Below are 13,987 nucleotides of genomic sequence, written 5' to 3'. Positions count from 1 at the left end.
AGACCACACTCATTTGAGTAATGTTGATATTATTATGAGAGAGATTGAGTTATTCTTACAAAACAATTTCCATCTCATTTTCACACACTCAATCTCCAACACAAAGCGTAAAATCACTAAGTCAGCTGTGATTCAAATCTAAACAAGCAGTGACAAAGCGAATAGGTCTGATGTTGCCTACCAAGCTATAGGCTTGCCAATGCTGGTTTGCTTAGAAAAGTAGAAAGGTAAACTACAGCAAAAACCATCCAAAGATGGCTGTCCATATATGTGTGTAGTTACGATGAAGGGGCAACCACCTTGTTATGGTTTGTGTTGTACCTTTTAAAAAGTTATTGCATTATGGCCACCCATGCACATGCATGCATGGGTGGCCATTTTGAAATGGGGCCCATGTGTATCTGCGCACAATTATACAATTGTACTCAGCTGGAATTAATCCCTCTTCCCATTTCACTGATGAATTGCTTTGGCCATATGAACTGCCTGTCCTACAGGTAGCATGCATGGCTGGGTGCTCCTTGTTAAAAATGTAGAGGAGAGTGAAGTTAAAAATAAATACCTGACTAACAAACAGTTCCTAATCAGGGTTTGTAACCTCCTGCCCCTCTCATTGATTCCAAAAAAGCTTAAATGGGTATGTAAGTAAAAACATTATTGATAGTGAAATGTCACATCATATGGTAGAGACTGAAAGGCACCTCCTTAACAGAACACATTCCTTGTATATGTGAAGGAACTGGGATTTACTACCTATTTACCGCCATTGAACTTAAAGAACAATTGAAACCAGACACTTATAAAAGCTTTGCTGGACGTTGAGGGGGGCAGGTCTGTGCATTGTCCTACAATATGTCAACCCAGAAGGAACCTCAGACCTTGCCAGAATCTTCCAGTAGTGGACCTATGCACTGGATGAGGCTCTGTCAGGACCTCCATAGAGGAAGTCCTTCCTCACTGCAGGAAAAAGCTCCAGATTCGTTGCCTCCATTGTCCTTATGATGCCTCTCAGTGTAAGGTGGGAAGGATGATTGAAGCTCTGTCTTATACATCATTATGTCTCTTCTCCCAGCAACAGGTAAATGTGAATTATAAAGAAACACTTTATACATTGCATCAGCTTAATAGGATCAGAAAATCAGTTACTATTGCCATGTTTTAAATGTGTGAACACACTGGTTACTGCTATGAGTGCTACTGTGTGGGCTATTTAGTGGCAGTCATTAGTTTGCTTGCAAAAATTACTCTTATGATACAGCCTCTCTATTTCTGAGGGACGCTACCAGTGGAAGAGGGATGAGAATAGTGCATAGTACTGTACTTAACTAAAACAACACCTCCTGTATGGTAAGACAGAGCAAGGTAAATGTCAGAAAAATGGTTGCTGCCATGCCTAGTCCATTTTGCTTACTTTCCAGTCACTGGAACGCCTTTTAAAAATAAAGTATGTTTATGTATACCAACAGTGTTTAATTTACTCTGTATTAAAGTGGGTTAATGGTGTTTTCCTTTTTGTTAAATATACAACCTCAAACATCATTGTTTCATGAAAGATGTTTTTTCTTAAGATATAAATGCATCTCTATTGTTCTTTGATTGCCCCTTGGAGTGTCAAATCCTTTTTGTTAAATAAACAATAACCTAAAACATTACAGTTTCAAGAAAGATGTTTTTTCTTAAGATACAAATGCATCTTGACTGTACTTCGATCGCCCCTTGGGTTGTCAAATCCTAATTTTCTCGAAATATCAAACAAAACAAAACAAAAAGTCTTCAGATTTCAAACATTTTGTGGCATGGTTGATACTTAAGAAGCACTGAAAGCCAAACAACTTATATATGATGTCCTTGGTAGTAGTGGATTGGGCTACTGGGTAACTGCCATGAGATTGACTTGCCAAACGTCATATGTCCTTTTGAGACCTGACGCTAATGGGCAATCAACTGATGTCACTGTAAGCTGGTCAACCTGATTATTAACTGTCTTCTGTATACGTGTATTTGAAGAAGCAAGGGTAATTCTATTAATTTCAAGCTAGTAATGCATTTGTCAATTGTAGGGAAATATATCAATGGAATTACAGTTTTTAAACAGAAAGAGTTGATATTTTGCCAGTTATGGACAGCCAATAGCTGTAATAAAAGGGATCTACAGCATTTCACTTAAAATTAACCACTGATGTCATATCCCTTGACCCTGTAATCATTGCATATAAACATTCCATTAAAAATGCCGTTACCTTGAAAAAGGTGTGCAGGATTCCTTCGTCGAGTCCATACTGTAGCCCAGATGCAATGACATATGTCGAAAATTTGCTTTTGTTCTGTGAGGAAAAACATAAAAAAAGTTCACAGACTTTAAAAAATATCTATACATTCAATGGCACAAATAATTATGATGGAATATTTCAGACAGGTTAATGTAATCTTCTACCTTATCTTTCAAACTGAGGGACCCACAAATTGAAGCGAATGTGGGAGCTTGGCCTAATGAGGCTCAAGAAGACAGAATTTGTGGCCTATCTTAGTTACTCCAAAAGGACTGACACTCCTTTTTGTATCCACCAATGTAACAGACGCTGAACGGAAATAAGAAATACTATTCGTTTTTAAAATTTAAAAAAAGGTGCAGGACAATTCTATGGTTTCATTTTGTCCAGATACTATAAATATACGTACTAGGCTAAAAAAAATTAAATGCACAAGATTTGAATTTGTGTAATGTCATTATGTGCTAATGGGGTCTTTGAAAGACTGACATTACCTTAAATAAATAAATACATATATTTAATGCTGATAAAGTGCGCAAAGGAGCAGAATGAAAGGGTTCCATTGTACCAAAGAGGTCTAAACCTAGAGCTGCTAAATGCAAGTAAAGGATGTGATTGTTGGATTTAACATATAAAGTTAAATCGGTCTTGGAGTCCCTTTTGATTGTGGTATTGGCCTGGGATGAGGAGGAAAGATGAAACAGTGTTGTGAACCATTTATTATTGCATTACACAAAGTTGTTCCTCCGTGTCACAGCAATACCTGGAAGCTGCCAGAGGTGATATGAGCTGTGGGCAATGTATTTCTTCTACAGGCTGTGATCGCAGCCTCAAAGGTGAGGAGGGACGTTGGAAAACATTACTTTGCAACGTCCCTCCCCACCACAACAATCCTTACATTAGCCATGTTCTGTGAAGATGGTGAGAAAGTGAGTGTGTACATTTATGAAGTGTTGAAATCACACAAGATGCACCAAACTACTCTTTGAAATACCATCAAAAATCCTGTAAAACACATGCCAAATAGCAAGGGGTCACAAATAATGATTGAGTTTGATAACTGCCACAAAAGAACAATCAAACTTTCCCTTGCAAAGTGAACACATCTAAGAGTAAACTGTTAAACCCATACTGTTCTAAAAAGAGGGACTCTATTTTTTCAATTCAGCTGAGCCTGTGCTTTCTGGGCCAAGCAGAAATTTCCCTGGGCCTGATTGAGAAATGTTTTTGTAGTTGGAAATTACATTTATGTTTGTGGAAATTAGGTTTCTGGCTGGCAGAGGTATGTACCCTGTCCAAGCAGGAACCACAATCCTAGTCAGGGTAAGTCAGAAACACTTTTTTTTACAATAATTTGTATTGACATTTTAACAAGCATATCAATATGCACAAGATACTTAAACATATGACAGTATCAATACAATTTACTTCCATCACAAACGTAGCAATAACAACACAGCATAATTCCCCAAATATCTTGACAGAATAGCAAACAGCACGTACCAGTAAAATAGAAAAAACATTTGTTCATTTGAATAACGAAACTACCACACCCCTAGCCCCCAAGCTTCCAATCGGCCACTCGTGAGGAGAACTTCCACTTGCATTCACAGGCCTTCTATGATGTGACATAATGTAGGTATTGACTATCCCACCCGCGGCTCAGAAACACAATTTAAATTAACCTGTGCTCACCCTCTGGTAGCTTGGCACAGAGCAGTTAGGCTTAGCTTAAGAGGCACTGTGTAAAAGTATTTGTGCAATACTTCACTGTTCCAGAAGTGTTCTGAGTTCGTGCTGTCAGAGGTCCAGTACTTATACCCAGTCAGGCCTTTGAAGTGGGTAGACTTAAAAGAGATGCTTTGAATTGCACAAGTCCCTTTCTTACCTACCCTGGCTCCAGACTCACTACAGGGGGGTGGACAACCCTTTGTGAGGGGACAGGAAACTGCCCTTTCAGGTGTAAGTTTCAGATCCTCCCTCCCATCCTGCCCAGGATGACCCATCAGGATTCAGATGGGCACGCAGTCACACCTACCCTTCCTTTGTGTGTGGCTGTCTAAAGGTAATGCACAAATCCAGCTGTCGCCCACCCCAGATGTACATTCCAGAGACAGGCAGAATGCACCGAATGGTTACAGCAAGAAAATCCCAACTTTCTCAAACTGGCATATTCAGAATTGCAATTTAAAAGCCAACTTCACCATAAGTCGTGTTGTTAAATTTTGATTCCAGAGACACCACATTTGGGGGCCCAATCTCTTCTCAGTTGGAAACGACACTTCTAAAATGTAATTAGGCAATCCCAATGTTATTCTATGGGAGAGACAGGTCTTGCAGTAGTGAAAAATTTATGTAAGAGTATTTCACCATCAGGACTTTTTTAATTGACTCTACCCAGCCCATGGCTGCCCAAGGCCTACCTTAGGGGTAGTAATAAGCAGGGTTTGGGCTTGTCAAGTAGGTTAACTTGCCAGGTCGACAAGGCAGTTTAAAACTGCACACACAGGCTCTGTAGTGTCAGGCCTGTGACATGTTTATAGGAATACTTAAGTGGGTTCTCACAATCGGTCCTGCAGGCCCACTAGTAGCATTTCATTCACAGGCCCTGGGAACATGTAATACACTTTACTAGGGACTTCTAGGTAAATTAAATATTCCAATTTTGGATAAGCCAATGTTATCATGTTTTAGGTGTAGAGCACATGCACTTTAGCACTGGTTAGCAGTGGCCAGATTCCCAAAGCCAGCGAAAACGAAGTAAGCAACAACAGCAAAACAGGAGGTCTGAAGGCAAAACATATGAGGAAACCATTCCAAGGATGCCAGGTCTAACATATATCTATATACATTTTGATTTGATGTCGCAAACCCATTATCCAGATTCACAGAATTAGAATTTTTCAACGCTAAACCATACTCACTGTGGTGGAAAATTATCCACTATGTCAGATTTTCCATGTTAGTACATTTAAGATTTGGGTAGGAACATGGGTGTGGAAGAGGGTCAGGAAAAAAGTGGTGAATACCCACAAAGTCATAACTTTGTCAGGTAAATAGGAACTTTGCCAAGGCTTATCAGAGTCAGGTGTACCTTGGTGCCAGTGGCACAGTGAGCACAGGGACTCATGTCTGGGCATACTGTTGCCACTTACGGTGGTCCATCAAACACACAAAAGGTGATTGGAGGAATGCTAGCAATTTGTCTGACCACTGGTGATCACTCGCGGAAGCATTCCAATCCATTTTTCTTTGCCCACCATGCTAGCCATTTCTGTCTCAGTGGCCCCATAATGGATCCCTCTTGGCTCTCTGGTGCGAGTGACAGCTGGAGCAGAGAGCTTCAGACCCTGATACCAAACCATGAGCAGATGGAGAGCTTCAACTGGCACCTCTCTGCATCCTAGATTCTATATATGGGGTTGCTTCAGGACTGAAGTGTAGAAGTCAGGGTTTGATAGGCCATGAGTGTCGGGTTCAGATCGGGGGAAGCATGGATACAAGAAGATAAGAAGTGGTGAAGGTTGGGATGTCACAGACACAACTGCAACTTTGCATTCTCTCTCTCCCAAATGTTGTTCCTTCTTCCTAGCTGCTTCCCTGAAGGCTCAGCCAATCAGCCCATGAGAGGAGGAAGTGGCACTATGGAAGCTTTGCTGAGTGGCCAACAGGTCTGAGGGTGAGATAATGTGACATCTTGAGCTTAGGAAACACTGCCACATTTGGAAGTGCCTGACTGCCCTCACCACTACTTGACAAATACACTGGGTATGTAAAACTTGGGCATAATTGAGAGAGTCAGTGGGTGTTATAAATGGGGTTTCTGTTTGGCTAAGTTATACACCCTGGCCAGGCAGAAACCCAGCACTCTAGTCAGGGTAAGCTAGATACACATAAAAGACAACCTGTGCTCACCCTCTGGTAGCTTGGCGCAGAGCTGGCAGGCTTATCAACAGAGGCAATGTATAAAGTATTTGTGCAACACACTAACACACACAGTAACACAATGAATACACCACAAAAGACTCCACACAGGTTTATAAAAATAGCTTACTGTTTATCAATGAATCAAGTATTCCAATAGGAGCACAGAGGGAAGAAGAGACTACAGGTTGCACTCCACTCAAAAGTCATAAACAAACAAAACCCGGGCTCTAAGGCAAATTATTTATAAATGAAGTGTATATGTCGCTTCTAATTTGTACTCTGCGAAAAACTCCTCATATATGGTAGTGTGCAATACTTATTGCCTTTTTTTTAAAAAAATCTTTTTCCAACAGACAGTCCCCAAGAAAGTGAATGGTGAATGAAAACTAGTTTACAAAATTCTCAATCCATTCAATACACCAGAAATAATGTGAAAAAAAGTGAGAGGGACAAAATGACCCCTCACGGGTGCACCACCAACGGGGTAACTGGTAGGTACTCACCAGATAGGCCTCCTATTCTCATCATAGGCGGTTATTTTTGTCCCAAAGAAAAAGTGTCCAAACAAAAGAATAAACCGAGTTAGTGCAGTAGAGTGATAAATAGTCGCACTCCACGTTGTGACAAAAAGTGATTAAAATTGACAGACACACCTTTTTCACAATTACTTTATTATTCACAGAGTGTGATCTGTCAAATTAAAAAATAGGCTGGTTGCTAACCTTGCAGACCAAAACCAAATACCAACATGTTTCTTTGCCACGAAATTTTGGCAAATTCTTCAGGGCCAGACACTTCGTCACAGCACCAGTGTTGGACACACCATTCTTGTAGACCTCAAACAGCTTATGTCTCTCATACCAGCTTGCGAGGTACACTTGTAGTGTAGCAAACTCCTCATGTGAGTCCTCCTTTATGATTGACCCTTCAGTCGTTTTGTCAATCGGTTGAGGCCTCACGGAGCACAGCGTATGTGTGAGCATGTGCATGTGTGCATGTGTGTGCGTGTCTGTATGTATATATATATGTATATATATCTTCATCTTTCCAACGGATTGTGGTGACGGAGTAATGAGGATACATATACCGAGTTAACTTCAGCGGTATTGATAGACCCGTCCTTCTACTAGGGCCGAACGGCAGGAAGCAGTGTTTCTGGCGTCGCCGGAATCTACACGTACTCCCGAGAAAGGAGCAGCCGTAGCAGCCCCCGGATAGCTGGATTGTATTTGCTGAGGAGTAACGAACGGAGCCTGCATCGGAGGACTAGTGTGACGGGAGTGTCTCTCCAGAGGTAAGGGCCAGCTCAGAGACCGGTGAAGGAGTGCGAGCGAGCAGGGTGAGGGTATTGTCCTGACCGCTGGCTCGCAGATCTGAATTTTCGCCCACACTAGCAAACCATGTCCGCCAATACGATAAGGAGTCGGCGGGCGGTAGCGGACGAACTTTTTGATAACTCTCCCAGCGGAGTGACTATCATTAACGCGCAGGAACAAGCAGCGTTACCGATAAACCCCAGTGCCAAGGAGCTTTTTAAAAAACTGGAGAAGTTAATGAGAACAGAACAGGCCAAATGGTCTTTAAGCCGCTATCTGGACGTAGGAAGGATTCCTAGAGGGCTGCGCATATTACTCGCTCCTAGCTATGAAAATCCGGATCCCTGCATGTTGGCTGAGTGGGCGGACTGTAATTTAGAATCATCGCGCAAATTGGTGGTGTTACTGGTGAAATATGCGGAAAGTGACAGAACAGCCTTACAGGTCAAAACTGATGAAACAAATGCTGAGATAGATAAGCTGGGAAGCATGCCTGTGATCCAAAAACACAGAGAGGATATGTTGTTACGCTTACAGAAGGACGAGGAAATAATAAAGAAACGCAAGGCTTTTAAATTCCAAAGAGACAAGGTGGACTATGAGCAGGATCGTGTGTTCACCTTTGCCAAAAAATATGATGCAGTCAAAACAGCTAATGTACCTTGTGCTCCAAAATCTGTCCAACAATGCACCAGTGGCGCCACACCTGCATCCACTTCTGCCTCGGATTTGAGCTCTGCGGTGGATAGCGAATCCGACAATGAGCAGTTGGCAATAGCGAGGAGACTGGGGTTTCCAAAACCAAGTCTTGCCCAAGAACTGGATTTTGTAAGACAGGACAGAATAAGATCATTACGACCGCGTGCCCAAAATGTAAGCGTCAACAAGGACTCAACCAAAAAAGACGGGACCGGCGCAAACAGCAGTGCCTACATCATAAGCAACAGAAAAACAAACAACAAAAAATGGAATCGCAAGCAATGAAGGAGTCAAATTCGCGGTCAGTAATAAATTTAACTGACTGCGTGCTGAGCGATGATGACAGGAAGGTGCTTGCTTTGGGATTGTCCTTTAGCCCTCCCAGTAACTTTGACTATGCCCAGACTAGGATTGACATTTACAAATTCGTACGAAAACTTGAATTGCGCAAATACCATTTGATTCAAGGTACCCACAACAAAGAAAGAATGGTGAACATACAGCAAATGCAGGAAACTGATGAAGTATTGACAGCAGGTGATGTAGATTTCCTAAGGGCAATGCAACAACTTCAAGATGAAAACAATGGTGATGTCAGTGTAATGAGCCATGATACCATACAATCAGGGGGTGGTATTCAAACCAATTTCAAAACCAAATCCACTTTCTGTCCCATGATGTTGCGTGACAATGTGGACATATTTCATGACAACATAACATCAGAACTGAAAAAGTTATATTGTTCTACTACATGTGCCCCCAAAAAATATACCAAACAAGACAATGAATATTTTCAGTTAATGAAAAAACTACAAGCAGATGACAATATTATCATCCGTCAATCTGATAAAGGGGGCAATGTAGTTTTATGGCCATGCAAGCTTTATATGGAAGAGGCTCTTACTCATCTAAATGATAGGGACTGCTACAAACGCAGAGATATACAAGCAGTCAAATCTTCTTGGAATGACTTTTATACTAAGTTGACAGCCTGTAAGGCTGCAGGATTATTGACTTTGGATGAATTTAAGTTTCTAAAAATAGAACATCCCATCATCCCTGTGATTTACTTCATCCTGAAAATTCACAAAGATGCATGCAAACCTCTGGGTAGACCCATTATTTCTGCCCAGGGTAGCATTATGGAGAATGCATCCAAATTTGTTGATTTTTTTTTTTTTTTAGTGTTTTATAGAGCGCGAACATGACCCATGAGGGTATCAGAGCGCTTTACATGGTTAACAGGAGAAAAAACATCATAGAGAAACAGTGCAAACAGTAAAGTATCAAAAGCAGAGAAATATAACATATAGGGGGGGGGATGAGGGAGCATGGGGGCAAAGGGAGCACACATGAGAGCTAAAATTCAAGCTAGGGTTGGTAGAGACCGTGGCCCCCTTGGGTCTCGATGGAGTCCGGTTATAGGGTTGCGGAAGACGCAATAGTCATGGAATCAAGCAGCAAGTCATATCTGCTGAGAGGAGGACTTAGTACAAGAATTTACCCATGAGGAAGGTTTTGGCTTCCTTCTTGAAGCGAGCAAGAGTGGGTATTCTTCTGATAACGGGCGGGAAGGAGTTCCAAATTCTTGGTGCTGCCCCGGTGAATGCCCTATTGTAGGTTCTTTTTTTACGAAAGTGGGCGGGTCGGAGCAGGAGACTGTTAGTGGATCGAGATTTCCTGTTTCCTCCCGATAGCACAAGCTTCTGTGAAAGGTATGCAGGGGAGTTTGCGTATAAGGCCTTGTGTGTAATGCACGCCAGTTTCAACTGTATTCTGGCCTCTAGAGGGAGCCAGTTTAGGGCTTTCAGATGTGGAGAGATGTGGTCGAATTTCCTGGTGCCGGTGAGTAGTCTGGCTGCCGCGTTGAGACAGGCTTTTAGCGGTGCCAAGGAGCGCTTGGGTAGGCCTGTGAGGGTGGAGCATCCAAATTCCAGTCTGGATATGACTAGAGCTTGGACTGCCATTTTCAAATCTGGAACATCGATGAAGGGTTTTAATTTCCAGAGGTAGCTCAGGTGGAATCTGGCTGCCTTGGCCATTGAATTAATGTGGTCACGCATGTTCAGGTTGCAGTCAAGAAATATGCCCAGTGATTTGGCGGAGTCCACGATGGTCGGGGGACAATTTAGGGCTGTGATGGCCTTGAACCACACCTGTAGCTCCGGGTTGGCTATGGATGGGGAGATCAGGAGAAATTCAGTTTTCTTGGCGTTGAGTTTTAGTTGGTTAGACGCAAGCCACTGAACGGTTAGTTTCAGGGTTTCGTTCAGGGCGAGGACCTCCTTGAGTGAGGAGATATTGATGTAAATTTGGGTGTCATCCGCGTACATGTGGTAGGAGATATTGGCGGAGCGTAGAATTTCAGTGAGAGGCTCCAAGTAAAGATTAAAGAGGGTAGGAAACAGGGTTGAGCCTTGAGGGACTCCAACCGTGACCGGGGTGGGAGCGGATAGTTTGCCGTCAATGAGGAATCTTTGAGATCGGTTATGGAGGAAGGACCTGAACCATTCAAGGACAACGCCATCCCGACCCATCCTGTGTTTAAGGCGTTAAAGTAGTTTTTCATGATTGACCGTGTCGAAGGCGGAAGATAGATCTAAAAGGATTAGGAGGCATGTTTTGCCTAGGTCCAGGGCTTGGAGGGCGTCGTCCACAATGTGGAGCATGGTTGTTTCAGTGCTGTGCCCTGGTCTGAATCCCGATTGGAAGTCGTCCAGCAGGTGGAAGTTGTCGATGTGTTGACTAAGCTGGTATTGTACGCATTTCTCTAACACTTTGGCTAGTAGGGGTATATTAGAGATGGGTCTGAAATTGTCTGGTGCGGCGGGATCAAGCGTTGGTTTTTTTAGAATAGGAAGGACTTGGCCGGCTTTCAAGGGGTCCGGAATCGATCCCTGCTGGAGAGAGGCGTTGATCATCGCGCTCCAGCAAGGAACAATGGCACGGGAGGCCACAGCGAGGCAGTTGGATGGTAGCGGGTCATTGAAGTGGTTGTTTGGGTTTAATGTAGAAAGGATTTTAGCAATGGAGTCTTCGTCGTAGATTTTGAAGTCAGTCCAGCAAGCTTCATTTTTGGGTAAGGTCGAAGATGAGGGTGCATGGGGAGGCAGTTGGTTATGAGGGGGTTGAGCGCAAGAGGCGGTACTAAGTTCGATTCCTAGGGAGGCAGTTTTTTCGGCGAAGAAGGAGGAGAATTCATCCGAAGATATAAGAGATTTCGGGGATTCTTTAGGGGTTTTGGCCAGCTTGTTTGATTGAAGTTTAACCAGTTCAAAGAGCTTGCGGGGCCTATTTGTGGCATTCCCCAGTTCGGATCTGAAGTAATCTTTTTTTGAGTTGAGGATGTGTCTGTTGTAGGAGTTTCTTGCCTGCCGGAGAAGTTTGAGGTGCTCGGTAGATGGGTACTGCCTCCATATTCTTTCGGCTTGACGTAGGGATCTCCTCTCTGAGTTGAGGGAGGCGGAGAACCAGGGGTTTCTGTCTTTGATTTGTGTTCTCTTTAGTTTCAGGGGGGCAAGGTCGTCTAGAATGTTCGACATAGACGCCGAATAATGGTCATAGAGGTCATTGATTGTGGTAGTGTTCGAGGTCGGGTAGAGCTCAAGTTTGCAGCGAGCCTCCAGCTTCGTAAGGTCCAGATTTTTGGTGTCCCTGATCCAGCGTTTGGGAATCATCGGTTGTAGGGGCTTAGTCTTGATTGATCCGGGTAGGATGAAGGAGATGGTGTGGTGGTCGGACCAGTCACAAGGGTCGATAGAGATGAGTTTGACTACGGAGTCCTTGGATATGATCCAGTCCAGGGTGGCTCCTTTTGAGTGAGTTGGTAGGGAGCAGGATTGAGTCAGGGCTTGGTCATTTAGGAGGTCTTTGATGGTATTGACGTGAGGGTCATTGGGGTCATTCCAGTGGAGATTGAAATCACCGAGGAAGATCTCTTTGGAATTAGAGGAAATTTTTGAGGTGATGACTTCCAGTAGGTGATCGGTGAAAGAGTCATTAGAGCCAGGGGGGTGGTAAAAAATGTGCAAGTTACAAAGGAGAAGGGCGTTGTTGGTGAGGGAGAGTGAGAGATACTCGCAGGAGTCGGTAGTGAGCGTTCCGAGTTCCTTGACCAGGAGGGAGGATCTGTAGATGCAGGCGAGGCCTCCGCCTTTTCTGTTCGTCTGCCTGTCTAGCCTAGCAATGTTGTAATTAGGAGGGACTAATAGGTCCAGACAAGGGGAGGAGTATTCATTTAGCCAGGTTTCAGTAAGAATAGCTAAGTCCAGGTTTTTGTGCAGGATGAGGTCAGCGAAATCGGCTGCATGTTTAACTGCTGAACGACAGTTGATTAGGAGACCTGATAGTGGGGGGTCTGGGGGAGTGTCAAGTGTCTGGGAGGATGGAAGAATTGTCGCAAGATTGCTTTTAACCACATTTCTGTTACGTCGTGTGGTTGGCCTGTTGGGGTTGATGGTGACCGTGCTGATGGGGTGTGCATGACCTGTGACAGGAGGGCAGGGGTTGGCAAGGGCAGTATTGTAATCTTGGAGGATAGCAAGGATTTCATCTTCAGTGAGGTCAGCTGGGGTAGGGGAGGTGGGTGGGGAATTGTAGGAGAGTGCCAGAGCTCGGGATTCCGCTTCAGAGATGCGGCAGGGTTGCTTGCGCGGGTGAAGGTGTCTTAAGGGAAGCGGGAGAGGGAGCATGGGGGGCGCCTTTGACTGTGGGGGGGGGTGGATGAGGTTTGAGGTTCGCGAGGGAGAGTTCAGCGAGGTGCAAGAGGTTCATAAGGTCCAGAATGGAGCAGTGGATGCTCTGAGTTAGGGTGGATGCTCTAGAGTGCAAAGCTTCTAGGTCAATGAGGGCTGGGGGTGTTGGCAAGGAGGGGGGCGAGGGTTCAGGAGCCGATGTTAGGATTTCTTCTTACACGATCATGTATAGAAATTGCCCTCGTACATACAGGATACTGGGGATTTCTTAAATAAGGTTAATCAAGTGAAATGAGAACCAGGTTGTGTGCTTATCTCCTTAGATGTAGCGTCACTATATACAAGCATTCATCATAAGGATGGCTTGAAAGCCGTAGAATATTTTTTGAACACACGACCCATGAACAGACATTTGCACAATAGAATGATTTTGACTATGATCTCTACCTGTTTGGAGAACAATTTTTCCTGTTCCAAAACCAGGTTTTTCAACAGGTCAGGGGAGTTGCCATGGGGGCTTGCTTCTCTCCGAGCTATGCCTGTCTACACATGGGACTCTGGGAGGAGCAGGTCCTCATGGCAAATCATGGCGAAACTTTGAATTCCCAGGTCGTATGTTGGTATAGGTATATCGACGATCTGTTTTTAATCTGAAAAGGTACTGAACAAGCGGCACAGGATTTTATTGAAAAATTGAATATCAATAATTTGAATCTTAAATTCACTGCCCAAATGAGTAAGAGCAGCATAGTTTACTTGGATGTGGAGGTCTTTGTAAAAGATAATAAACTAGAAACAAGACTCCATAGGAAACCCACATCTGGCAATACAGTCCTGCATGCACAGAGCCATCATCCACCACATTTAATTAATAGCATCCCCTTTGGGGAAATGCTGTGGATTCGAAGAATATGTAGCTCAGACAGGGAATGCACACAAGCACAACATGAGTGAAGAGAGAGATTCCTGGACAGGGGATACTCTGAAGATGTTTTGGACAAAGCATTGACCAAAGCTAACAAAATACAGAGGTCCGACGCACTAAGGAATAAAGTTACTGCAAGTAACAGTCAAGATCAGC

The 13,987-nt window shown here is 43.7% G+C and overlaps 1 protein-coding gene across 1 annotated transcript in view; it reads right to left on the bottom strand.

Annotated features, from left to right (window-relative positions):
* Window positions 1-13,987, bottom strand: part of AK7 (adenylate kinase 7) — a 274,267-nt gene that overhangs the window by 123,170 nt on the left and 137,110 nt on the right. Inside the window, exon 6 of the mRNA XM_085628033.1 lies at window positions 2,241-2,324. Within this exon, the coding sequence (XP_085484159.1) occupies window positions 2,241-2,324 (84 nt within the window). The remainder of the gene's footprint in view (window positions 1-2,240; window positions 2,325-13,987) is intronic.

This window comes from Triturus cristatus, chromosome 9 (assembly GCF_964204655.1).
Source record: "Triturus cristatus chromosome 9, aTriCri1.1, whole genome shotgun sequence".
Classification (NCBI taxonomy): Eukaryota; Metazoa; Chordata; class Amphibia; order Caudata; family Salamandridae; genus Triturus; species Triturus cristatus.
The sequence above is the reverse complement of the archived record's forward strand: the minus strand, read 5'-3'. Positions and strand labels throughout refer to the sequence as shown.